The sequence below is a fragment of the Drosophila mojavensis genome, unplaced genomic scaffold, assembly GCF_018153725.1.
Source record: "Drosophila mojavensis isolate 15081-1352.22 unplaced genomic scaffold, ASM1815372v1 contig_36, whole genome shotgun sequence".
Taxonomy (NCBI): domain Eukaryota; kingdom Metazoa; phylum Arthropoda; class Insecta; order Diptera; family Drosophilidae; genus Drosophila; species Drosophila mojavensis.
This window is the reverse complement of record NW_025318858.1, coordinates 22,330,342-22,357,573: the sequence shown is the minus strand read 5'-3', so window position 1 is coordinate 22,357,573 and position 27,232 is coordinate 22,330,342. Positions and strand designations below refer to the sequence as shown.

The 27,232-nt window shown below is 37.8% G+C and overlaps 3 protein-coding genes across 6 annotated transcripts; 1 reads left to right on the top strand and 2 right to left on the bottom strand.

The window, feature by feature from the left end:
- Window positions 1-116: 116 nt before the first annotated feature.
- Window positions 117-10,462, top strand: LOC6577527 (ring canal kelch protein). 2 transcript variants are annotated; one of them, XM_044009125.1, is made up of 6 exons: window positions 117-697; window positions 3,489-3,890; window positions 4,784-6,022; window positions 6,083-6,678; window positions 7,782-8,866; window positions 8,928-10,462. In XM_044009125.1, exons 1-6 carry the CDS (start codon window positions 252-254, stop codon window positions 9,717-9,719), a joined length of 4,560 nt encoding a protein of 1,519 aa, XP_043865060.1. In that variant the 5' UTR covers window positions 117-251; the 3' UTR covers window positions 9,720-10,462. The 2 variants fall into 2 exon arrangements, with proteins under 2 accessions (XP_043865060.1, XP_002003492.4); XM_002003456.4 differs by having other exon boundaries at window positions 8,925-10,462.
- Window positions 10,463-11,023: 561 nt separating this feature from the next.
- Window positions 11,024-22,589, bottom strand: LOC6577526. Of its 3 annotated transcripts, none has more exons than XM_015165720.3 (8): window positions 22,486-22,589; window positions 17,829-18,381; window positions 14,462-14,804; window positions 13,373-13,776; window positions 13,159-13,280; window positions 12,932-13,047; window positions 12,246-12,363; window positions 11,024-12,183 (listed from the first exon to the last, which is right to left on the bottom strand). In XM_015165720.3, the coding sequence occupies exons 2-8, from the start codon at window positions 18,130-18,132 to the stop codon at window positions 11,713-11,715; spliced, it is 1,878 nt and encodes a 625-aa protein (XP_015021206.1). In that variant the 5' UTR covers window positions 18,133-18,381; window positions 22,486-22,589; the 3' UTR covers window positions 11,024-11,712. The 3 variants fall into 3 exon arrangements, with proteins under 3 accessions (XP_015021206.1, XP_002003491.1, XP_032584668.1); XM_002003455.4 differs by lacking the exon at window positions 22,486-22,589 and adding an exon at window positions 19,322-19,424; XM_032728777.2 differs by lacking the exon at window positions 22,486-22,589 and adding an exon at window positions 18,958-19,053.
- Window positions 15,423-17,818, bottom strand: LOC26528144. The gene is made up of 2 exons (XM_044009126.1): window positions 15,738-17,818; window positions 15,423-15,664 (listed from the first exon to the last, which is right to left on the bottom strand). Exons 1-2 carry the CDS (start codon window positions 16,713-16,715, stop codon window positions 15,458-15,460), a joined length of 1,185 nt encoding a protein of 394 aa, XP_043865061.1. The 5' UTR covers window positions 16,716-17,818; the 3' UTR covers window positions 15,423-15,457.
- Window positions 22,590-27,232: the final 4,643 nt, after the last annotated feature.

Sequence of the window (27,232 nt, the reverse complement as noted above, 5' to 3'; positions counted from 1 at the left end):
TCCCATGCCATAGAAAAGATAACATTAATTTGAATTTAAATTTCTTTGAAACGGTTAAAAGTAGCGTTTGCTGTTAAACTTTACAGTGCACTGTTAACTTATTGATGGCAGAAATCATATGGTATTTTTTTCAGTTTTTGGACGGACTCGATTTTCACAAGTTGCAACTTGCGGAGTTGCTTGAAAAAAGAATAACAAATTTTTGTTAGCTACATTCCTCTGCCGCGCGTGCTGTGTGAACGTGTGTGTGAATGATAGCGCTGACTGCATTATTAACCAAATACACGATCGGTATTATGAGCAATCTAAGCAATGGCAATATGCAGCAGAATCAACCACAACAACAACAACAGCAGCAGCAGCAGCAACAGAATAACGGTGAAGCGGGCGCGGGTGCGCCTGCGGCGCCTCTGCTGCTAGAGCCTGGCGGTCCAATAGCCGCACCTGGTCTGGGTGTCGCCGTGGGCGTGGCACAGCGTCAGCGCCTGCTGCTGCAGCAGCAACAACAACAAAATCCAGCCGCCGAAGGCAGTGGCCTGGAACGGGGCAGCTGCCTGCTGCGCTACGCCAGTCAAAACAGCCTCGACGAGAGCTCCCAGCGGCAGCGACCGAACGGCAAGGAGCGCGGAACTGTCGGCCAGTACAGCAACGAGCAGCACACGGCGCGCTCCTTTGACGCAATGAACGAGATGCGCAAGTAAGCCAAAGTGGTGAACTCGACTACGAGATACCCTGTAACTGAGTTAAAGTGTAAATGTGTTGAGTTAAAACGTAAAAGACAACGGATAGCTGCGTAGCTCGAATTAAAATATGATATATGGACTAACGATATCCGTTTGGCAAAAAAAACTAATTCAAGGAAACAAAGCGAACAAATTTAAGTTTCCCAATTCAGTGTTCTATATACTTATACTCCACTAGCTGATACCCTGTTGCTGATTAAAGCAGTTTAATTACAAATACTACTATAATTACAGTACACTGCCTACCAAATACCCTGTACCCTAATTAAGCTAATTTTTTTAAAATTTATTTTCATGCGATATAGCACTTAAAGTAACAATTGAGATATATGCGACTAACAGCTACACTACGCATCTCCATAGCAAACCATTCAATTACAAAACATATAGATTTATAGGGTATAGGTATATTTCATTTTCGGGTTTGCGTTTCTCGCGAAGCTATTTATAATTCACACCCGTTTGACCTATATTTAAAGGGTATCGGGATGTAATGAAAATGTAATGAGCCAATAGCTGGCAAGGGAACAATTATCTAAAAAAAGTGTCGGAATGAAGAACAAGTGTAGCATTGACAGGACTAGAGTAAATACCCTGTAGAGCAAAGTACCAAATATATATGGACTGTTTAAAATGTTATAGTACATGTATATCTATACGTTATCAAGTATTACATAGTGTGTGTCTATAGTCAAAAGACCCACTTGTCTTACTTTTTAATAGGCCTATAGAAGACTTAACATCTCATGAAAAATGTTACATATTGCTTGTCATAGTCAATATACTCAACTGACAAAATTTTTAATGGGCATACAGACAAATATGAATTCTGCCCATGATTTGTTTATTTTGGTCTTGGCAAAAATATGACTTTTATAATGGGCAAAAAAGTGACGAGACGCGGTCAACAGTTGTTGTTGCCGATCTCTCGGCCATCTATTCTCTGGTTCTCCCCTCTCTCTCACTCTGTCTCTCTCTTGCTCGCATAATTGCGCATTACGCTTTATTTGTCTTCAGCGTTAAACAGCGATAAAGTATGAACAAACAGTGCATACTTACACGCACACACGCATACATATGCATATGCACATGTATATACCCTATGTCTGTGTGTATATATTCACCTCTCGATTTGCTTTTGTCAAGAGGCCATTCCCATTAATATTCGACTTTGCTTTGATTATAATGATGAGTAGTTTTTTTTTCTTTTTTTTTTTTTTTTGAATTTTATTTTCGTCTTGTTTTTGCATTAGTCAAATATAATTGCCCTTGAACTTGAAATTGCCCTGGTTTTTCGTTTCGTTTCTTCGTGTTAATTTTTTGTCTTCTCTTTTTTGGTTTTTATTTTATTTATTCACTTCCCACTTCCGTGTGGTCAGCTGATTAGATGTCGCCTATATGGAAAAATACCTTAATGGAAATATTTGTATAGGTTTTTTCTGTTTTGAACTGCAAAACTTGTTTTGGTTTCTTTTATTTGTTTTCGTTTTCTGTAAGCCAATGCCCTAAACGAGCTACGCACCGTGGGTCCAATGGACTTTAAAGCTCGTTTTTTTCTTTTCTTTTAAATTCTCAATTGTAACGAACTGGACGTTCTTAAAGTTCACAGTTGCTTTACAGTTTATTCCATATTGGAATAATGCAAAGAAATGCTTGAATAATAGATTTTTATTTTAAAAATAAATTTATTTTCATTATTTTATTTGTCGTTATAAAAAAGTGTCCAATATATCCAATTTTAGATTTTTTATATGTTTTTCGTTGTTACTCAATTATATTTTTATACCCTGAACCCATTGAAAATGGGAAATCAGGGTATAATGGTTTTGTGAAAAAGTATGTAACGGGCAGAAGGAGGCGTGGCAGACCCCACAAAGTATATATATTCTTGATCAGCGCGATGAGCTGAGTCGATATAGCCCTGTCCGTCTGTCCGTCCGTCCGTCCGTCCGTCCGTGCGTCGATCTCAGAAGTTATAAGAGCTAGAGAGCTGAAATTTGGCATGCATACTCGTGTGTACCATACGCAGTACGAGTTTGCTTTATTTTTCGATAAATCGTCCGATAACTTTTTATCGAGAATAATCGAAAAATTGATTTTGTTTTTTAGCCTAATTTGAACACTTTTAGACCTGGAGTCTTCAAATTTGCGTTGTATATAAAGACAATCGATATAAAGATTTTGTCATTTACAGATTTTGGATACCACGCCCCCTTTCCCCCCAATTTACAAAAAACGCATTTCAAGTACTACAGACTTGTGCTTTGGAATGTACACACATATTCACCATATGATTACGTTCTAAAAGTTTCATTAAGATCGTATGTCTACAAAAGAAATTATTCAACAAAGAAATTCTCATAATATTGCTCACACTGCAGCGCAGCCCAAGCGCAGTCGCTGCTTACTGCGCAGTTAGCAGAGCACGGGCTTATGCGTGCGTGTGGATGCATGTGCATAAAAGAAGTGCAGAATGATTATAATATCAGCTTAGAGGGTTCAGGGTATCTCCTAGTCGAGCAGTCTCGACTGGAGCCTTCTTACTTGTTAGATAATAATTTTCAAAATAAAAAATAATCGTATAAATATTTTTAATATGCATAAAAATATGATTATAATATTTAGTGCATTTTTTTTTCTCGCACCACTGTGCTACATTTTATAGAAAGTTTGTACTAAACCACTAAAAACGTGCTGACCTTACTCAATAACATGAATATTATACGCTTCATACTTAATTCGCAGACAAAAACAGTTATGTGATGTCATTCTGGTCGCCGACGATGTGGAGATTCACGCCCATCGCATGGTGTTGGCCTCGTGCAGTCCCTACTTCTTTGCCATGTTCACCAGCTTCGAGGAGTCGCGCAAGTCGCGCATCACACTGCAGAGCGTGGACGCACGTGCTCTGGAGCTGCTCATCGACTATGTGTACACATCGAATGTGGAGGTAAACGAGGATAATGTCCAGGTGCTGCTGACGGCCGCCAATCTGCTGCAGCTAACGGATGTGCGGGATGCCTGCTGTGATTTTCTGCAGACTCAATTGGATGCCAGCAATTGTCTGGGCATTCGAGAATTCGCCGATCTGCATGGTTGCGTCGAGTTGCTCAACTATGCCGAGACATATATTGAACAGCATTTCAAGTGAGTGCACAAGTGGGCAATCAATCAAGCAATAAGCCAATCAGTCAACCAATCAATCAATCAATCATTCAGTCCAATTCACATTTATGAAACGTGATATATGATTATTAATGTGCCTGGGCGTAAAACAGACTTCCGATTAGATTATTCATAGAAAGCGGATAAGCTAATAGCAGCTTGAACTACTTTAGGATTAACTATACCCTGTACTCGTTTAAAATTGAAAATCGGGGTATACCGTTATTGCTAAAATGTATGCAACAGGAAGCAGATGGCGTGGCAGATCCCTAAAACTATATATAGTCTTGATCAGAGCGACAAGCCGTGTCAATTTAGCCCTACCGGTCTATCCGTCCGTATGAACGCATCAATCTCAGAACCTAAAGGAGCTAGGCCTTCAAAATTTTACTCTTACTTGTTTTATGCATAAAATTCCTAATCTTTGGGCTGAAATAGACTCGTATAAGTTCATATAATATTCACAAAAAACTGTTTAATTTATATGATATCATGATATATAATATAAAATCTGTTGAACTACTTTTAGTATTTGTGGAATTTCTAGCCATCAGCTAATATGTTGAGATAACTACCGAATAAGCTCATTCAACACTCAATTTCAACCAGTTAGCGCTATAATTTGACTTGATATTATATAAAACATATGCCTAATCTATATCAAGTTGTTAAAGTAAGAGTTTACTTACCCCAAATACACTTAATCTACATAAATCCTAATCTCGTTAAGCTCTCACTTTAACCAGTTTATATGATATATACATATATATCAGATCGCTAAGTTATGTGATAATTGAGCAAATTTGATGACAAACACCAACACCCATGCACACACGCACACACACTCTAACTTGTTTTTCGCTTCTCTTTTGCAGCGAGGTCATTCAGTTTGACGAGTTTCTGAATCTCACGCACGAGCAGGTCATAAATTTGATATCCAATGATCGCATCTCGGTGCCAAATGAGGAGCGCGTCTATGAGTGCGTCATAAGCTGGCTGCGCTATGATGTGCCCATGCGGGAGCAATTCACCGCGGCACTGATGGAGCATGTGCGTCTGCCGTTTCTCTCCAAGGAGTTCATCACGCAGCGTGTGTACAAAGAGATGCTGCTCGAGGGCAACATAGAGTGCAAGAATCTGATTATCGAAGCTCTCACCTATCATCTGCTGCCCACAGAAACGAAATCGGCACGCACTAAGCCCCGCAAGCCCGTGGGCATGCCCAAGATTTTGTTAGTTATCGGCGGACAGGCACCCAAGGCCATTCGCTCCGTGGAGTGGTATGATCTGCGCGAGGAGAAATGGTATCAGGCGGCCGAGATGCCCAATCGTCGTTGTCGCAGCGGCCTCTCCGTGCTGGGCGACAAGGTCTATGCCGTGGGTGGCTTCAATGGATCGCTGCGCGTGCGCACTGTGGATGTCTATGATCCGGCTACGGATCAGTGGGCCAACTGCAGCAATATGGAGGCGCGTCGCTCGACACTCGGCGTGGCTGTGCTCAATGGGTGCATCTATGCGGTTGGCGGCTTTGATGGCACCACCGGATTGTCCAGCGCCGAGATGTACGATCCGAAGACTGAGGTCTGGCGCTTTATAGCCTCCATGTCGACGCGTCGCAGTTCAGTAGGCGTGGGCGTGGTCAACGGGCTGCTCTATGCCGTCGGTGGCTACGATGGCTTTTCGCGCCAATGCCTGGCGTCCGTGGAGCGCTATAATCCCGATACGGACACCTGGTCTCCCGTTGCCGAAATGTGTTCACGTCGCAGCGGCGCCGGAGTTGGTGTGCTCAATAATATCCTATATGCGGTGGGCGGCCATGATGGGCCGATGGTGCGTAAATCGGTGGAGGCTTACGATTATGAGACTAACACCTGGCGCTCCGTGGCGGATATGTCGTATTGTCGTCGCAATGCTGGCGTTGTGGCACACGATGGTCTGCTCTATGTGGTGGGCGGTGATGATGGCACCTCGAACCTGGCCTCCGTTGAGGTCTATTGCCCCGACTCGGACAGCTGGCGTATATTGCCCGCTTTGATGACCATTGGACGCAGCTATGCGGGCGTCTGTATGATAGATAAGCCATTGTGAATGGAAGAGCAGGGCGCGTTGGCAAGGTGAGCGAGCAAAGTTTCCCAGACTTGAAAATATTCGTAATAACACTTTGTCATTTTCAGGCAAACGGCCTCGCTGGCCATAGCGCTGTTGGATGATGAGAATAGCCAGGCTGAGGGCAGCATGGAGGGCGCTGTCGGCGGTGCTGTTTATGGCAACATCATTGCTGCCGCAGCGGCACCACCAACAGCGGCGCTGCAACAGCAGCAGCAGCAACAGCAACAGCAGCCAGCTAATCATCCGCACTATGAGAACATCTATGCGCCAATTGGACAGCCTAGCAACAACAACAATAATAACCAGCCAGTTGTTGTGGCCAATGTCAATGCCAATGCCCCTGCAAATGTTGAGGAAGCAGCTCAGCAGCCACAGCAGCAGCAGCAACAACAACAACAACAACAACAGCCAGCAGCAAGTGAAGCCAATGCCAACAACAATCAGCCACAAGCCCAGCAGCAACAACAACAACAGCAGCAACAGCAAGCGCCAACACCACAACAGCAACAACAACAACAACAAGCGCGCATGCTGCCCATGAACAATTATCGCAATGATTTATACGATCGCTCCGCATCCACAGCGGCTGCCTACGATGTCCCCAGAGCGGTGCGCTCCAGCTTGGGCTATCGTCGAAATTTTCGCATTGATATGCAAAATGGTAAGTTAACTAGCCAGAAGTGTTTTGTACAAGGTCTAAATCATTCATAAGCACGGGAATATAATTAAGACTTTATATAAAATACGTAAGAAAATACAGAAAAAATGCATGTAATTTTTCTTAAGAAATTTAAGCAATTGATTTGATTATATATATATCTGTCTATGGGTGTACACTTTATATAAGAATAATACATGGATACATATTTGTGATAATAGAAAGAATTTGAGTTGATTTCATTGTTTACGTTTGTCTCTATTGAAGAATGATGGTGAGAATGTAAAAAATATAAATAACATGGTCGAAAATATTGATCAGCATTATGTTTACGCATCATTTATGCTTACAACTTTTTAGAATATGATGAAAATTAATATTATTTTAATTGGAGAAATTAAAAAAAAAAATAAAAAAAAAATATATATATATAATAAAAATAAAATAATAATAAAATAATATATATAGAATACCTTTGAAATGTAAAATATATATAAATATTCATAAAATTATTTTTATGTGATTGTATGTAGAAAGAACTTGAGTTGCTTACTTACGTCTGTCTCTGTTTTTAAAATAGTAATCACTTTTATTGAAGAATGCTCATGAAAGCGTAGAAAATGTAAATATTTTTGATTAGTACGTTGAGTTGTTGCCGTTATGTCTGTGTATTCGCATTCTTTGACTAATTTAATTTACATTCATTTCTTCACAATATTCACATAGACGAATAATTAGATCCAGAAAGGTCAAAAGTTTTGATATGAAAAACTACTAAATTCTTACGAGTATAAAAGTAATGAAATTAGATGTGATTATTTTTTCAATATATTAGATATTCTGTACTATATTTATATATTTTAGATATTATATACTATATTCAAACCATCCATTATACTATGTATAGAAATGTTTGTGGTTTAGTCCATCAAAGCTCTGCCTCTTTTTCGGTGATACCAAATACTTTTTTATTAAGTAATCAATTTATGTCCTCAAAATTGATACATGAGCTAAATATTAATAGTTTTTAATGTAAGTAATTCTATATATGGTATGCACACTGTGCAAGCACCTCTATTAACACCCCCTCTCTGTCTCATTTACAGGCAATCGGTATGGCAGCGGCCTGCGCTGTGCTCCATTGTATTCAAGCAATCGTTCAAATTGTCAGCGACAGCGCAGCTTCGACGATACTGAATCAACGGATGGCTATAATCTACCCTATGCAGCAGCAGGCACCATGCGCTATGAGAACATTTACGAGCAGATACGCGATGAGCCGCTCTATCGCACCACAGCTGCCGCGGCTGCAAGTCGTGTGCCCCTCTACACACGCCTGGATGTGCTGGGCCATGGCATCGGACGCATCGAACGGCACCTGAGCTCCTCCTGCGGCAATATCGACCACTACAATTTGGGCGGACACTACGCAGTGCTGGGACACTCGCACTTCGGCACCGTCGGCCACATTCGTCTGAATGCGAATGGCGGTGCAGCAGCGCCCACGGCAAATGCCACCTGCACTGTTCCCAATTGCCAGGGCTATGTGGGCGCCGGTGGTGTTGGTGGTGCTGCTGCTGCTGCCGCCGCTGCAGCTGCCGCAGCCGCCAGCATGGCCGACTACAGCAATGTCAAGGTGCCCGTCAAGAACAGCGCCTCATCCTTCTTCAGCTGCCTGCATGGCGAGAATTCACAGAGCATGACCAATATATACAAGACGACGGCTGCTGCTGTTGCTGCTGCGCATCACTGTTCGCCGCTGACGCCGAATGTGTCCATGGAGCGTGCAGCACGCTCTGCTTCGGCTGGTCCGGCTACGGCAGTAATCGCAGCGGGAGCCGCAGCAGCCTCAGCGCCTGCTGAGGAGCAACAGTTAAATGTGGACGCAGCATGCAGCTCAACGGCTACGATGCGACCCACAGGCGCTATACCAAAGGTCAAATCTGCAAGCAAAGCGGCCAAGGAGTCCAGCACTGGAGCAGCTGCCGGCAATGCCGACAAAACAGCAACAGGTGCAGCGTCCAAGAAAACAAACGCAGCACCAGCAGCTGCAGCAGCGACGGCAGCGCGTTCAAGCAGCTCTTCGGATTCCGGCAACAATACCTTGAACCGCATATCCAAGTCCAGTCTTCAGTGGCTGCTGGTCAACAAGTGGCTGCCTCTGTGGATTGGCCAGGGACCCGAATGCAAAGTGAGCCTTTATATACAACTCCAACAACTAAATTTGCCTAATCTTCTGCCTTCTACAGCAGGTGATTGACTTTAATTTTATGTTCTCGCGCGATTGCGTCAATTGCGACACCGCCTCGGTGGCCTCGCAAATGTCCAATCCGTATGGCACGCCGCGTCTGGGCCTGGGCACACTGCCCCAGGACATGATGCGCTATCAGGGCAGCAGTGCAAGCATGCGACGCGATGCAACGAATCCAACAGCTCGCCCGCTGCACAGCAACCTGAGCCGGCTGCGCTGTGGCGCCGACAAGCGGCCAAATCGCACAGCTGAGACGAGCAGCAGCTATCGCCATGAGGATCCTTCGTATGAGAACGTGCACGTGCAGTGGCAGAATGGCTTCGAGTTTGGACGCTCGCGCGAATACGACGGCAACTACAATCAGCAGCGGCCGCTGTTGCAACGCGCACGCTCCGAGAGTCCCACGTTCAGCAATCAGCAGCGACGCATGCAGCGCGCCGCAGCTCAGGCACAGGCTCAAGCACAATCCCACAATGCACAACACTCGGGCAAGCTTGCTGATCCCTTCAAAGGCTACGAACTGAATGTGGACAACAATAGCTTTAAGCCCAAGCAGCCAACGGCGATGGAGATGTGCGATGAGCTGGAAGGCGCGGTGGGCGGAGCGGCAGCCGAATCGGATGCCGAGCAGACGTTGGAAAACCTAAATGCGAGTGATAACGAGACTGAAACGACGACAACAACAACAACATCAGCATCAACAACAACAGCAATGCCAGCAGCTGCAGCAACAGCAACACCAACAGCAACAAATAATGCAAATGCCGCTACGTCTAACGATGCAAACGACTAAAATTTTTACTATAGAAAAAAAAAATAGTACAGCTGAAAAATTAACGATTTTATTTGAATTATTTTGTATGTTTTCCTTTTAAATAATTTTCGTTAATCATTTGTCTCCACATTTAACACAATTAGATCTCACAAACAAAAATCGCAAATTGGCAAAACAAAAATACGAAAATCAAAAAAAAAAAAAAAAAAAAAAAAAGAAAAGTTAAATATTAAGTAAAGAAGAAAAACCCCAACCTACTTTTAATGTAGAATTTGATACAATGTGATTCGAGACGATTGCGCATAATCTGCCATTGCTCGAATATCTAGCATATTCACTAGACTTTTAAATATATGTATGAATGTTTCTAGCTGTCTCTCTCACACGCTCTCTCTCTCTCTAACTTTGCTCACGAAGGAGTTAAAGCCATCTAAGAGTAGTTGCAACATCAATATACAAAACAATGAAATGAAGAGATGCAAAATGCAATACAAAAGCGCCATATCATGCTAATATTATATATGCATTACAATATATATAAATCAATGCACTTAGGTACATACAGCATACATATACATTATATTATACATTTAGAATTAGAAGCAATACGCATTTTATATTTAATTTTGAAATGTTCCAAATACGAATTCGAATTGTTGTGTTATATTTCGATGGCACGGCAAATGAGTCCACTGCCCACAAAACCACACCCATATACTTTCCAATCGAATATGAATATGAATTATATACAAAAAATGTTACTTTGGGTCGCCTCGCCTTACATTTGTTAACTGCACGCGTTTCGTTTACGTTAAGTTTTAAAAGGACGAAGCACACAATAAGGGAGTAAAAGAAAACCATTAATAACTATCTTTTAGGTCAATTAAAGTAACAGGTATTATTTACAAGCATATATACATAAACATATACAACAACAATAAAAATATATACACAAAAGAAATCCATAAAAAATCATATACATTATTAATGCAGATATATAGATCCTAAGCATACTTACATGTATTGCGTTTAACTAATTCATAATAAAAGATAAAAAATAAGAAATTAAAAAAATAAAAAAAAAAATCAAAATTAGAAAATATATGTAGAAAAATGGTTTATATTGAAAAACAAACTTTGTTTTGTTTTTGGTTTTGCTTTTGTGTTTTTATGGTTTTATTTTAACAAACTATTATAAAATTGCATGTTTTCATTCTCATTGCTTCTTTCTGTTGTTTCATATACACAGATACAGATACATATAATCATAATTATTATTATAAACTAAAAAATACAATATTTGTCAGATATATATATATATATATGTCTATATATATATTCGATATTTTTCACAACTATTGCGCTTGGCTACGACAAATTGGAATTTATTTTTTAGTTTTTCGCTACATTTCCGATAATATTTAAATGTTTTTTTTTTAGCCGATATGTTTTCACTACGTTCACTCTTAAAAAAGCACAAAATACCCAAAGAGCGTCTAATTGCACAAGTATATATATATATATATTTTTTAATATACGTATATATTGAATTTATCTTTTAGTATTCGTATTTTTTTTATATTTTGTATTTTTGTTTAAATTCCGTTTCTAAGTTTTCGTATTTTTTTGTTTAGTTTTGCAATTTGTCGCTACGTAGTTCTACAAGCTTCATTGAAATTGCCGACAAGTTCTCTAGGATTAGGTATATATATATAAAGTTGTTGCCATTCTTGTTTCTTTTATTATTTCTGTTGTAGTATACTTCGTTTCACCGCCTCGTTTTCAATGCTAAACTTAAAATGTACACACACAAAACTAAAAACTAACTAGACACAAAAAATACGTTACAAAAAGTTAGCTGAGAACTATACAAAAACGCTCGCACTGCGTCAACACACCCACATAAATATATATATATGTTAGAGCAAAAAATCCCACTTAGATCAAATGATATATGTATGTATATATATGTTTCAGATTAGCGCAGCACTCAATCCAAATCGAACTCAATCTATTTGGGCAATTCGTAGATTTGGACGGGCAACGCTTTTGGCGTTATTATCTCATCCTCAAAGTCTTCGTCGTCGCCATGGATGGCATAGTCGCCGCCATTGTGCTCGCTCTCGAATTCGTTCGGCACAATCTCCACATCGCTGGGTCGCATGGTGCTCCGTGATCCTCCGCCAGCCTCACCGCCATTTCGATCCGATCTCGTTTTGGTCGATTTGGTAATATGATCGCGCAGCATATGCGAATAGAGTATGTCGTCTATATAGTACATGGTGCCCAGATTATAGACAAAAACCTCGCTCTCCGTAATCTGTGCATTGTTCACGCTCGTATAATTGCTGCCCGGATTGCGTGTGATCTTCAGATGACCCCCGCCAATCGTTTCGAACACCTCATTATCCCTCAAGTCCCGATTGTACAGACGTCCGCGCACAAAGTGATTCAGTAGCATTTTAATTCCACGCTGCGAGGCCTATAAATTGGGCATTAGTATTATTTGTAAGCAAGTATAATTAATGGATTGAGTGAACTTGCCATAACATCATCGGAGAGTCTGTCGAATCCTATCTTCTCGAATGCTTTGTCCTCGGGCACGAAGAACGTATAATTTGCGCCGGAGATATGGGGCGCTATTTCCGCATTGTTCAGATATCTATGGGTAGAGTTGAAAAAATTTGGAATTTAATATAAAATTAAATCAGTTAAATGAAGTAAAATGAAATATTATAATTTATTTTGATATATGCAACTTTATGGCATATATTCTAAATATGTATATTCAAAGCGAAACCGCTTACAGACATACATATGTAAATAAAATAGGTATATTATAGATATAATATCAATTCATTCCTTCAAATCGAATGATCGATTCTCATATTTTAATGACTATAAAACAGCACGATATGAGTTATTAAATCTAGATGGAATTTGTTTTAAGCAATGCTTCAGAGTTGCAATAAATCATATTTTGCTAGTTTACTTAGCTTGCCTCCAAATTATTTATCTTTGCTCTCGAAAACTAATAAATATGTCTTAATTTATCGATATGTATTTTATCATTTAATTCAAATGGTTTCTAAATCAATTCCTTGGCTTAATTACTTCCTAAAATCAAGAGCTCTCAAGCTCATCACTAAATTCTCTACCTACTCCTTGTCGTCGTCCTTTCCCAGCTCAGCGTTAGCTGACTTTTAGTTTTAATTGGTATTCAGGTTTACCTTGTAATTTGCGTGAATCTCGAATCACGTTCCAAGGCCAGAAACGAGTGCGATAGAAATTGTGCGCCGAACCACGGGAATGCCAACAGCGGCGGTGTCTCCTTATCCTTGTGCATCTGTGGCAAGTTTATTAAGCTTTAGCTCATACATCAAAGGTGGGAAGTAGGTGTAAGACTATATGTGTGCGTGTGCGAGTGCGTGTGTGAGTGTGTGTGCGCTTGGCTTACCTGATGCAATTTGGAAACCACAGCCTCGGAGACAAATAACACCTCGGATATAATGAACACCTGATTGCCATTGGATAGCGTATAATCAGACATAATGCTCACATTATTCACAGTGGGCGTGGCTGCGTAGAGGTCAAAGGTTAGTCGCAATGTAAATTTACACCCCCAAAAATTCAGTTAGTGCGCAAAAAATAATTGAAATTCAAGCACTCACGCTGGCCATGGAAGACGACATTCTCGCCACCCATAGTATGGACAACCATTTGGTCCATGTTCTTGACGTCGGAGAGGCGTAGGGGCCGCTGCATGGGCAGGAAATGATTACGCAATACGCTCTCTGTGAACTCCGGCACGCTGAATGGATAGAAGCCCCAATCGATGGGATGCCAGCGCTGAAAGGCATTGTCCGATGGTATAAGCACCGTATAGGCATTATCATCCATAATGCGTGTCAGATTGGATTTCGATAGAAAGTGCTGGAACACTTTTGTGCCCGTTTTCATGTTGGCCAGAAATGACATCAATGGACTCGCCTTTGATTCCTTAATAATGGGCTCCACTTTGGCATGTGCATTCGTTATGTTTGGCTCTTCCAGCGGCTGTGGGTCATTGTAGCGGCTGCAATAGAGTGGAGCATGTGGTGGCATGTTAGCAACTGAGCACAGAAGTTGAGGCCACAAAAACTTTTTTTTTTTTTTTTTTTTTTCTACTGCCTGATAAATTTCGCATGAGTGCACTTTTTGACCGCAAACAAACTGGAATTAGGAGCTGCACTCAGCGAAAATTTGTAAACTTGCTAATTTCCATATATATATATTTTTTTTTAATTATTTAAATTTTATTGAAAAAATATTAGTTTCAAAAATATAATTAATTTAATTAGAGTAATGGTGAAAGTTTTTAAAGATATTAAGTTTAATATTTGAGAAATACTGTTTTTAGTATACAATAATTGAATTGCCTTTTATTTGTAATAAAAATATTAATTAAATTTTTATTAATTTTATTAAATTTAATTTTGACCTATAAAGCAATCATTTTCATATTTATTATTTTATTTATTTTATTATTTTTAAAAACATTTGAAATGATTTCACATATGTAATGTAAAATATTTTAGGGAAAACTATTTTTTATGTTTATTTATTAACATTATTATATTGGGTTTAATTTATTTATTAATCAATTATAAAAATAATTTGTAAAAGCAAAGAAACAAAAAATTAATTTAAAATAAAAAACACACCCATTTCGCTCAGTGTATGGACATGCTGATTGCACAGACTTCGGTTGGTTTACTCACTTATTCGTTTCCTGTATGTTGCGCTTCGAATAGGGCGATTTTCTATCACCCAAATAGCCATCAATTCCAATGACCATCAATTGCTCATTGATACGCAGCTTGTAGAGTATTTGCTGTCCGTTGAGTAGCCAAACATTGTTATGGGACTTTTCCAATTTGCGAAAAACGATTTTATGTCCGTTGCCATTACCATATGACTCCTCCTCCTCTCTGCCATTGGTAAGGGCATTGTAGCTATCAAAGATTTTACCCGGCACCAAATGCTCCAACATGAATTCCTTCAAACGTGGCTTCTCAATGCTGCGCACATCGATTTTGGGTATTATCAATGTAAAAGGTGTGTCTGAAAGAGAGATGGAACGTATGAAATATAGTTTTAGGCACGAGTTTTACTGAACTTGTATCTAGCATAGTCTGTATATCGTACTGAAAACTGGTTAAAAAAATGTTGTATAATTAGATGCCAGCACGTGCGATTTTTATAGCTATGCGGCTGAGCTATGAGCTACAACAGCTAACACTTATCATTATGCATGGCGTAAGTTTGTGAACTTAGCATAATTAGGTAATTATTTCTATATATATACAAAGTTCTATGAACTCTACATCTTATCTATTCCAAATAGCCATATATATAATTGATATGATGGAAAATACCTTACGAATAAAGAAATATATATGTATATCTTATGAATAGGCAATTACCTAAAGGTCCTACCTTTGCAAAATTTTTTGATAAATAATTTTTGAATAGTTTTAAAAGCCTTAGAATAAGTTTTTTTTTTTTTTTTTTTTTTTTTTTTTTTTTTTTTTATTGTTAGTATATTTTATTAAAAAAATATAAATACAAAAAGATACTCCTTAAGGAAAGTTTTTGTCATTATTTGGATAAATAGTTTTTAAACTTTTTAAGCTAAAAAATTTCAAAAATAAATTTTAAAAATTATTAATTTTTTTTTTTTTTTGTATCAATGATTTTTTTTTTATTAATAATATTTAATAATGGGTTTGTTGCTTAATGTATTCATAGTGTTGCTGCCAAGCCTGGGGTGAGTTAACCAGAAGGCTATTGGTAAACATGGCCCAGATCCAGCTATACGTCATGCCCTCAAGGATATGACTGCGATTCAGATTGAATATATCAAAGGAGCTATCTGTCCAGACGTAACATAAAATCCGCTTGTAAAGACAAAACATTTGTAGCTGCAAGAGTGAAACATATAGAAATCTCAAGCAATCAATCGATCGATCAAATATAAATTCATAGTTAACGCACCTGCTGCTGTTTGCTGCCATTGTTTTTGAACCTAAGCAATTCGTTACCAAGTTGTTTCTCCGCTGACTTGATGAATATTGTCTGGTACACAAAGCACATGGGATAGAGTAGGGTAACACATAGGCTATAGAACAGGAGACACAGTCTATGGTGATCATAGAGCAACAAATGCAAACTAATCATGCAGTCGTTGATTTGCTGGCTTAAGGCCACCCACACAAAGGGGCGCAAGAGCACTTCGAAATGATGCCTCAAATGGATCAAATTCACATAGTGTTGCACCTGCTCCTTAGCGATGATATTGCTGCGATGTTTTTGCTGCTGCATGAACTGCAGCTCCTTCTCATAGTAGGCGTGCAGCAGCAGCAAGCCCAAGTGAGCCAAGAGACCCAGGAGAAAGGGCTGCAGAGCCACGAAGAGCACGGAAGACCAACTCAGATAGTTATCTATGGGAGAGTGAGGCGCTACATAGGGTATACGACTAAAGGAATTTCGCTTTATCACCGAGCCACCGACCATGAGCAACTCCAGCAAATAGACCCCAAAGAGCCACCAGTTGATGCGCGGTGCGCAGCCATAGAGCCGACAATATCTTTTATATATTGCCGCAAAGCCGTTTAGAACTCTATCAACGCACTTCAGGCGGTATTTGTAGATATACAATATCAATAAGGTAGCAATCAAATTCTGATACTTGCAGAGCAGGGCACTCGAAAAGTACATCACTACCAGAGCTCTGTCATCTTCAGTATTGTGCGATATGAACATTAGCAGGCGCATCAGAAACCAAGGCAGATACAGAACCCCAGCTAGGAATATCCACGGACGCAGCCAGAGGTAGTGCATCAATGTGATCAGACTCTGCAGCCCCTTGTGGCGCTGGAACTTGCAACTGTGCGGCCTGTACCTGTAGATGTTGCAGCCGAATATTGTGCTCAACAACGCGAGCACGCGCAATGCAACCGTCAGCACGGACATGGTTCAACTGATTCCTGTTGCCCGGTTCGAGTGCGACGCCACGTGCTGACAGTGACAAATGGCCGGCCGGCCGGAAATAATGATGTTTAGCTCATTTCTTTAATAGACCAGACATCAGAAAATGCGGCCAGAACAAGTTCGCAAAAAAATCGATGATAAATTATAGTCAAGAGATGGGAAAAATAGCCGTACGTCGCATTTGGAAAATTCTCTACAGTCATAGAGTTGTGGTGATATTCGGAAGTATATAGAATAGTTGTAAGGAGTTTGAACACTCTGATAAGATATATGATAGTAACTAGTAACTAGACAGGGCCAAGTTGAACCTTATAGAGTCAATAAAAGACACAGCAAAATTTGAATTTGAATTTTGCATCAACGTTAACAGGCTAACAGTTCTTTTCTACTTTCATATTTCATTACATATCCATATAATCTATCTACATGAGCAAGCAAAGGGGACCTGTAGACTATTAAAGAATATTAAGGAAAAATAAAAATCTTTTCGAGGTTATTTAAATAACTTAACTTGAGCTGGACTTTATACTCAATAAATGGTTTTGCAATCACTTGATGATTTATGCAAGCTCTGCAAGTATGAAATGCTTAGCATAAATTGCTTTGTTGAAATGCAGCTCAATTTACAATTCTTTTTGAGCGAATAATTCGATACTCCGATATAAAAAATTAATGGGAATGAAAAAAAAAAGCTGACATAACGGCTTTGGTGAATTCAGGTTCAATAGACGTTCGATGCATTTGTCACTGATTAAGTTTCAGTTGATCGAATGTCTATAATTAGTAGCAGGAAATATTCTTAGAAAACTTTTCCTTCTTCTGATGAAATGTTTTTATAAGTAAAAATAAATTAGTTTTTAATTTCAACAATTATTATAAAATAATTTTTAAATAATAATCTATATTATTATATTAGTAAAATTCTCTATTTATTTACAGTTATTAGTGGCTTCTGAAACTTTCCTATTTTATTAACATAGCCTGGCTTTGTCTGGCTGCTTTTAATGTAAGTTAATTGTTTATTTGCCAGTCTGGTTTACTCATACATATGTAATTCTATCTATATATGTGTATGCATGTGGGACCATCACTCACCTGTCTTGGTCTTGTAGCCGTAAAGTTCCAAAACAGGAAAGCCATCGTTGATAAACCGGTAAATGTGCTGCCACTTGTCATCTTCCTGATTGGACTGCAGCCCAGCCAAATCGGGCAGCACTTTGCTCTCAATCAGCTTGGCATTCTTCAAACTGCCATCAATTTGCCGCTCTGCGATGCTGCTGGCTGTTGTGTCACTGTCAGCAGAAGCTGCTGTTGCTGTTGCCGTTGCAGTTGCCGTCGCAGTTAGCAGCAGCAGCAATAAAAATGTTGCTGCCGGCACTTGCAACATTTTGCGTGACATTCAAGTTTTGTAAGTTGTGTTTTTTTTTGTTTATTTTTGTCTTTGTTGTTGTTAAATGTGTTTTAATTGTTAGCACTTTTCGAGAGATTATTGTTTTGCTTGTCTTGCACTTGCTTTTATTTTGTTGTTCTTCTCTGTTGTTGTTTTATTCAGTTGCTGTTTGTTTTGAGTTTCGTTTTATGGTACCACGATTTTATTCATTTTCGCTTGCAAATTTCTTGCGCAGACACTTTACATAATTGCCAAGAGCTATGCAGAAAGGAGAAGTACATGATTCTATAAGTATGTTTTATAAATGTATTTTTTCTCTCTCAGCGCAAAGCACTTTTGATCAGTTTTCAAAAGTTGTGATTGCGGCTCATTAAAATGCGAGGCATTGACGTTGAAATCGAAGTGTTTTGTATGCAAAACATAAACTTCTAGCTTAACTATATGAACAGAATAGTTTGTGCCGATCACGATTCGATGTGCAGCTATATACACATGTACATATATAGATATGTATATATACATACATATATATTGGTATCTATTGTGACACAGTTACATTGCAGTTTTGACCATATTGGGCAGTTGGCATACTGGAGCCGAAATGCCCCGAAAAAAATTAAGAAACCAGTTTTGGAAATCAATTTTGTGACAGTTTTTCCAGCAACAAAAGTCTCCAGTAACTATGGTTTTTATTTTATTTTTTTCTTTCTTGCAAAAATAGAGCTGGAAATTTTGCGAGGCTTTCGGTTAGTTTATTTGTTATTTTTTGCGTATGCTCACAGCCAAATAGGATAAACAACCATATAATGTGCGACAATTTGTTTATTTGCTGACCTTTGTGCTTAAATCTGATCGCATACAAGGCTGACTGACAGTCAGCTACACAAGCTACACGGATACATCTACAACCATAATACATCTACACGATAGCTAAATGTGAAGAAAGTAAATTAATTTCAATTGAAGTTGACAAACTAAGTGACAAACTACGGCGTAAATAAAACCAAACTGTGACACAAGCACTTGGGCGGCAAACCCAGCGCATATACAGAGCTGATGGAAATCGTATGCAAAGCGCTGATCTAAAGGAAAATTTATTTATATATTCTTCAAATTTTTGTTGTATTTTTGAAGCACTTTAAACATTTTCCAATTTTTATTAAATTTGTTATTCTTTGCTACTTCACAGAATGTTCACCTTTGGCGTCCATTTGGCGAACCGAACCGAACCAATTCCCGTTTCGTACTGCATGTCTGGGCGCGTTTAGCGCTCAACCGGGAGCCCAAAACGGGCTTAGCGCAGACCCAATTGGAAATGGGATGACACACAGTCATGAAACCTGTTTGTCTGGCAATGCCATTTAAAGTGCTTTTATGTATCTGATGCATTAAATATGTTGTTTATATGTGTTTTATATTTATTTATTTTTTGTTTTTTGGTGTTTTGTTTTGTTTAGGTAAATGCAGCTCAGTTTTATTTAAATTTTTTAAAATTATCTTGGTAAGTTTTGTTTCCTTTATTAAATATATAAGTATACATATACAATTTTTAATAATTTTAAATAGTTTTTTATGAGTTTTAAAATTTATTACTATTGTTTTGTATATCTAAATAAATTTTTTACTTTATAGAATATAATTAAATTTCTATTATTTTAGATTAATTTGTACGTAAATAAAAATATTGAAATAAAATGAAGTTCATAGATATTTTTTATTATTTTAATATATTTATTTTTTAATATCTTCGAGTTTAAAAAGAACATAAATTACTTAATGTAATAAAGTTGTTTGTCTTTTTTCTAATGTTTCATAAATTTAAAAAATATATATATATTTTATAACTTTCATGGTAATATTGTATGCCATTCTTATGCAATTAAAATTTGAGAAATTTCAAACAAATTCTCGAATTTCATTTGCATAGTCTTTCAGTGTATGTGCAGATTTTCCACCCGGCATTAATCACTTATCACAAACGCTCATTATTCATGATTATGCTTTGGTTTTTATGTGCAAAATTGTGCAACTGACGTCGCGTCGCGTCGTCCCGCACTAGCATGCCCTGTGCCTGCCCCCTCCCTTTACCCTACATTGTGTGTCTCCCTCTCTGGCGCTGTTCCCATCTCTTGTACTCTCCCGCCCTATGTCTGTCAATTGCTGTGATTGTTGTTGTTGTTGGTGAACGGACAGTGGAATCGACGCCGGTGTCCGGCAATGTGCTGCAGCACAAAAGCAAAAATACTCAGAGAACTCAAACTCGAACTCGTAGATCTGTCGAATTAACATTTTCGGCTTCTTTACTGAATGCCGACCAACTAACTGCCTTATAATGAAAGTCTCGTGCAATGCTATTTATTATTCTCATTTTATTTTTCGCTTGCTCGTTTCGTTTTGATCTTTGTTGGGCATTGGAATTGAAAACTGACTTTAATTGATATTATTGTCAGGCGGATATTTTATTTTTAGTTTACTTTCAATGGGCATGAGCTGCACTTCATATGCATAGTGGGCGTTGATGACTATCTTGATAGATATAAAAACGTTTTATTGCAATTTGTAATGGAAAATATTTGCATATAAAAGAAGATTCGCGATTGTAAAGGGCTATTAATAGAAGTGGGGTATTCTAGAATCGTCGTTTAGAATTAATTGTTCATAAGGCCTATAAATTAAATAAACAAAAAGTTTTTTTAATCAACATCAAATAAATTAATTAAATAATACGAAATTCAGAAAATTACAAGTTAAATATTGATAATAGGAATTAGGAAAAGTACAACAAAATTGAAAACAAATTGGCTTTCTAAATTAAAATAATATAAATGATTTCGGATGCCAAGGTTGAAAATAGTTTTGTCTTAAATAAAAAAAAAAAAAAAAAATTACTTTAAATTTTAGTTGACGATATTAAGTGAAAAGCTTATATATTATGAATTTATATTTTTAATTACTTTAATTGTTGTATAAACTCAAAAGTTTTATCTGATAAAAAAAAAGCAGCTGAAGCAACCTTTAATTTCAACCCGGATCCTCGTGACTTTAAGCATCAATTAATTGATCTAAGTGTATTAATATTTATGACTTTAGTTTCATATCAATCTAACCAATTATAAATAACTATATAGATTATATAAATATGTACAGTTCCGTTCAACTATATTGATTTGAACAATTCTGCATATATATCTTACTCCCTCCGATGCATACACTTGTATGCACATGATTAACCTTTTTGTTGATTCTAAATAGTGAACTGAACTTTAAGCAGTTAGCATATATGCTATAAAAAGCATTAAGCATTCATAGCTGCATTACTTAATGAAAAACTAAAGGTAAGTCTGAAAGCTGAAGCAAATTGTTGTTAATTGTCTAACAGCATTTGCGCAAGCATAAGCGGCAAGTATTTAATTATAATTACTTTCGCGCGGAAAGTTAGCGGTATTTGCTTAACTTTCGTTTAGCACGTTATGTGTGCGAGTGTGCGTGAGTGTGTGTGTACATGTGTGAGCGTGTGTGCTGCACGTATGATTAAAAAATTCTTGTGAAACAATTTTCATGAGTTTAGCGCTGCAAATGCCGGTAAATCAAGGAGAGCACGTACACTCGCACACACACACACTCTCTCCCACACACACACACTTGTTATTAATGTTGAGCTCAGGGAGTGTGTAGGTAGGAAGGGAGCTGCGAGCGCAGCATTTGCCGTGCTGCAAACGGGCACAAAAAACTGCTCAACTGAGCAAAGTATTGTTACATCTCCAATTTGTGTATCGTATGAAAATGGACAACAGCTACATATATAATAGTGCTGCTATAGCTAATGCGCTCACTACTGTTACTACTTTTACTATTACTATTACTACTACTGTTACTACAACTACTACGACTACTACTACTGTTAGAGGGCCGCTACTACAAGCAACAAGAACAACACAACAACAGCAGCAGCCGCAGCGGCTTTACTGCTGCTGCTGCTGCTGCTGCTGCTGCTTTCGCTGCGTTTGTGTATCCAGAGTGCAAACCAATTGAAATTAATTTGCATAATATACTATACGACAGTTAGCTGGGAGATTCAGCAATAGAATTATGAGGCCCAACTGCATACTCTATATAGTGCTTATTCTGTATAATTCACAGTTTATTGCACTTGGCTTCTCTTGCACAATTTTCTCTCGCATTCACATTTCCCTGCCAAATACACACGCACACACACTCACTCACTCACTCACTCACACATAGAATATATGTACAAATGTATTTCATTCAAGTTTTTAGTTGTTGTTCATGCGCATTTGCGGCACCTACGCTTAATTAGATTAATTTTGTTGGACATATATTATTAAAACATTAATTTTTTACGTTTGTTTTATTATTTTGTTGGCTTGATTTTCACTACGCAGAGCCTCGCGCGCCTCCGTCAACAAAATGATTGCGTCTGTTGTGCCGGAAAATTTACGACTTATTGAGAAGCTTTAAGCGTTGCTAGACGCAGTCGTCGACGTTGTCATCAACGGGACTCCTTGACTAGGGTTGCCAGGGTAGCTAACGCCAAAAGAGCTTAGTTTGGTAATGATTGAATATATTTTATTCACATATATATAAACATTTTCAAAAAGAAATTGCTTATTTCATTTATTTATTTGGTTAAATTGTTGTTTATTTTCAGCATATAGGAAATAAGCTTTAAGCTTAGAACGCCGTTAGTCTAGACACATTTAATGTAGTTAGCTTTGACGTGGCGGCGATTTAGTTTAACTAAAGCTTTGTCTTAGTCTGGACAACAACCGGCCAAGTTGCCAGCAGCAAATATATATTTAAATATTACTCATACGCTCCATTTGCATGCCAAATTGTTTCGAAATTCAAGGGACTCTTAAAATACTACGAATTATCGAATGCTTGAAACATTAAAAGTTAAAAATATTAAAGAGATTCTGTAGGGGACTCGTGATAACTTTGAACTAATGAAAGGCTCAAAATATAGCAGGTTTGAAATAACGAGAGGCGATTGTCTGAGTAACAAATTGGACAAACATTTGAGCGAGTGTGGGGACGCAGTGTGAGGGGCAGTGAGAGGTTTAGTGACCTTGAGAGGGTAGTGACCTTGAGGGGGTGGTGACCTTGAGTGACCATGAGTAACCTTGAGTGACCTTGAGTGAACTTGAGGAAGTGGAAAGGCGAGGGAGTGGTCGGGATAGGGAGGGAAGCGAGTGCTGAAGAGAAAGAGGGATCGAGACTAGTTTAATAATTTCTTTATTTGGGGTGGGGGTAAATTACAAAATAAATCGAAATTATATAAAATACGATATGAATATGAATCTACATTGTAAATTTAGAAGCTTTAGCTCTAAATGTGTAGGAGATATAATAATATAACAAATTTTCGATAATGCTTTTGATTGATAACAAAATAAAGGGATGAGTTATCGATTTTTTTTTAGATACACTCGATATCCGCGCTGAATATACGGACATTTAAAGCAAGAAAAGGCTTCAGTCGAGACTGCTCGACTAGGAGATATCCTGAACCTTCTAAGCTGATATTCTACTCACGCATAAGCATGCGCTCTGCTAACTGCGCAGTAAGCAGCGACTGCGCGTTGGCTGCGTTGCAGTGTGGGAAATATTATGAGAGTTTATTAGTTGAATAATTTCTCTTGTAGTAGGACTATCTTAATGAAATTTTCAGAGCATGATCATTATTATATTATATTATTATTATACGTGTACATTCCAAAGCACAAGTCTCTAGTACCTGAAATACGTTTTTTTTAAATTGGGAGCGAAGGGGCGTGGTATAAAAATTCTGTAAATTACAAAATCTTTATATTCATCAAATGTACATACACAGTAAATCTGAAGTCTCCAGGTCTAATGGTGCTCAAATTAGGCTGAAAAGATCAATTTTTTGATTACTCTCGATAAAAATGCATGCCAAATTTCAAGTCTCTAGCCCTTATAACTTCTGAGATCTAGGCGGACGGACGGTTAGACGGACAAGGCTATGTAGATTTTATGGTGTGTGCGATGATTCCTTCTGCCTGTTACATACTTTTCACATGGTATAAAAAAAAAAAAAAAAAAAGTCTCTAGCACTTTTTCTGAGATCGACGCGTTCATACATAGGGACCCTGATTTCCAATTTTCAATGGGCTTAGGATATAATAGAAATTAGTATTTGATATAAGAATAATTTAAAATGATATAATTGTGTATTTAATATAGCAATAATTTAAAAATAAGGAATAATTAAACATGATTACACTCCAGTAAGAAATAAAAACGCTTTAATTTAACATGCTCAACAGTCCTTGAATCAATCAAAGAGTATATAAATATGGCACGCACTATTTATACATACATTGAACAACTTCCTGCTGTACGTGCACAATTGGAAAAAATTCAAATAATTAACACATTAACAATGTGATTTATACACATGCATATCAGTGATAAATTCATAAATACATAATATGCTGGCATCATTGGTAAGCGACACGCGACAATATAAAACAAACCAACTCAATTTATATGCAATTCGCCAACATTAACACAATAAGTAAACAAATATGCCACGTGGCAGCCAATGAAATGCAACACACACTATTCAATGTTAAATTAATTGTTAAGCTATTAAATGCAGCAACAATAAGCGAAAAGAATGATGTAATAAAGCGTAAAGCTATCGAACTGTACGTAATGGAAATTGTGGAGAAATATTCCATATAAAGGTTGTAAATAAATTTTTTAAATTTTTTTATATTTTTTTTTTTTTTAAATATAAATGTTTTTTGCCATTTCTGGCTTGGCTTTGACCACTGGCACAGAGATACATAGGATGAATCTACATAAATATAGTCCAGACTACTTCATTTTAGCCCATTGAAATGCCAAGCAATCAACAGTGTGCACGACAACACTCGACCTCTTGCAAATTGCTATAGAACCAAAAAAGGGGGAAAAAAGCATAGAGAAGAGAAATAACGAAAAATAGTTAAATGACATGAAAGGCCAATGGCCAAACAAAAGTGCAACGAGGTCGGCGCACACAGCAAACTTTGTGGTTAAAACTAAAGTGGCCTGTTAGGCTTTCAGAAAAGTGTCCAAAAACTTTGGGCATAGAAAGAATGCTGCTCATCTGCATTTGGCCACAGTTTTTGGTGTGGTCGCACCCCAAACTCTCACAGTCTCACACTCACTTTATCGTATACCTTTAGAGTCACTATGTGGGTATAATGCTTCTGTGAGAGAATAGCCAACAGGTAGCTGAAAGTATCCAGTTTGATAGACAAAAGAGGAATTAGAATAGGTAGTCTGCTTACCGTAACTTCAAGAAATATTGATTTTGTATAGTTATATAATGTGTATGGCGATAACAGCTCTATACAAAAGGTATACTAACCTGCTCCATACCAGTATTCACGTATCCTTTTCTGGGAGAGTTTCTCTTTCTCTGTGTTCCTTATATCTGTCGTTCTCTGTGTCTTTATTTGTCTATTATCTCTTTCTCTCGCTGCTCCTCTCTGTCTCTGTGTGGCTCACAATCTTATTCTCTCTTCACCGCGTCTTTCTTTACTCTATTTTCTTCTCATATCAATCTCATTGAGAGTATCTATGCAGCCGCTTACTCCCAGAACTCTCACTTGTTTTCAGTGCCACCCCTCACTCTCTCCATTCCCCTTTCCCGCTCTCAGTCTATATTTCTTTTTTGTGTGGCTTTAATATTTCAACACATTTTACATTGCAGTTGCATAGTGAACGTTAGAGTTGCCCCCCAGGACAAATGCCTCACGCTCCAAGTGTCTCTTTTGTGGTAATTTATGCATGTTGTTTGCGTACTGCTGACTTTTTCGGCATTTACTCGTTATAGAATAAATAAAAAATGTCACAAAATGCTTTGACATGCTTGTTACATTTTCAACACACATAAACTACAGTTTTAACAGAATTTTAGAATTTTCGAATTTGTGTTTGGGTACATATTTTAAATGATGGATCTCCATCTTTAGAAAAATTTACATCTGTCAATCCATATATGCTCAGAAGGAAACAATATTATATGCATATATATATATTCCCATATTATACTTAAATGTAGATAACTATACATGCATACATACATAGATACACAGATACATAGATACGTATATACATAGATACATAGATACATAGATACATAGATACATAGATACATAGATACATAGATACATAGATACATAGATACAAAGATACACAGATACATAGATATATGCATTTTTATGTGCATCTTTTAGAAGCATAGACATCTTCTTTATTACTCTTTGAATATTTTGTTTGAATATTTTCTCTTTCACTGGAGATTCTATTCTATCTAGGCTAATTCCCTCTTATATAAGCGCTTGAAAAACTATTTTTCTTAAATTTGAAAACATGTTGGCCGTAATCACTGCAAGAAATACGACAAAAAAATAATTCTGATACAGCCTAAGCCCTCAAATTGTCATCACAATTTGCATTCAAAATGGCTGAAGCATTCTGGCCAGAAAGAGCAGCGCACAAAAGAGACAAAAGGACGTTGTCGGCCTTGAATTTTATTTTTTTTTATTGCACACAATTCTAGATTTTTGGTTAGAGCTCAGTCAGTTGTCAGTTTTAGTGGGGTTGAGCGGCAGCTTATCACAGAATTGGCAGTTGGACTTAATTGAATATTCAAATGCGCCTGTGTGCATATTTAAATGCGACTGGCCCAGAACTGTTTAACTCGCCAAGCCCAACGGAGCCGTCAGTTTGAGTGAAAATGTTGCGATTCATTAAAGTATTTCGCAATGAAATTTTGAAAACTGTTTTAAATTAATTACTCTAATTGAAACAGTGTTGCGGCTTCTGCTGACACTTTTTGCTGGCTGCGAAAAAGTGAAAATGAAAACTAAATTATGCATGGACATAATTCACATTTGATAAATAATAAGAGCTGTGAAGCGCGTTAAAATTGCATATAATTAATGGTTTAATCATTTTCACAGTATATAATATGGATTTTGATTTTGTACTCTGTACATTTAAGCTAAAATTTTAGCTAACATACATACTAATTTCACAATAACATTTTTTGTTTGTTTATAAATGT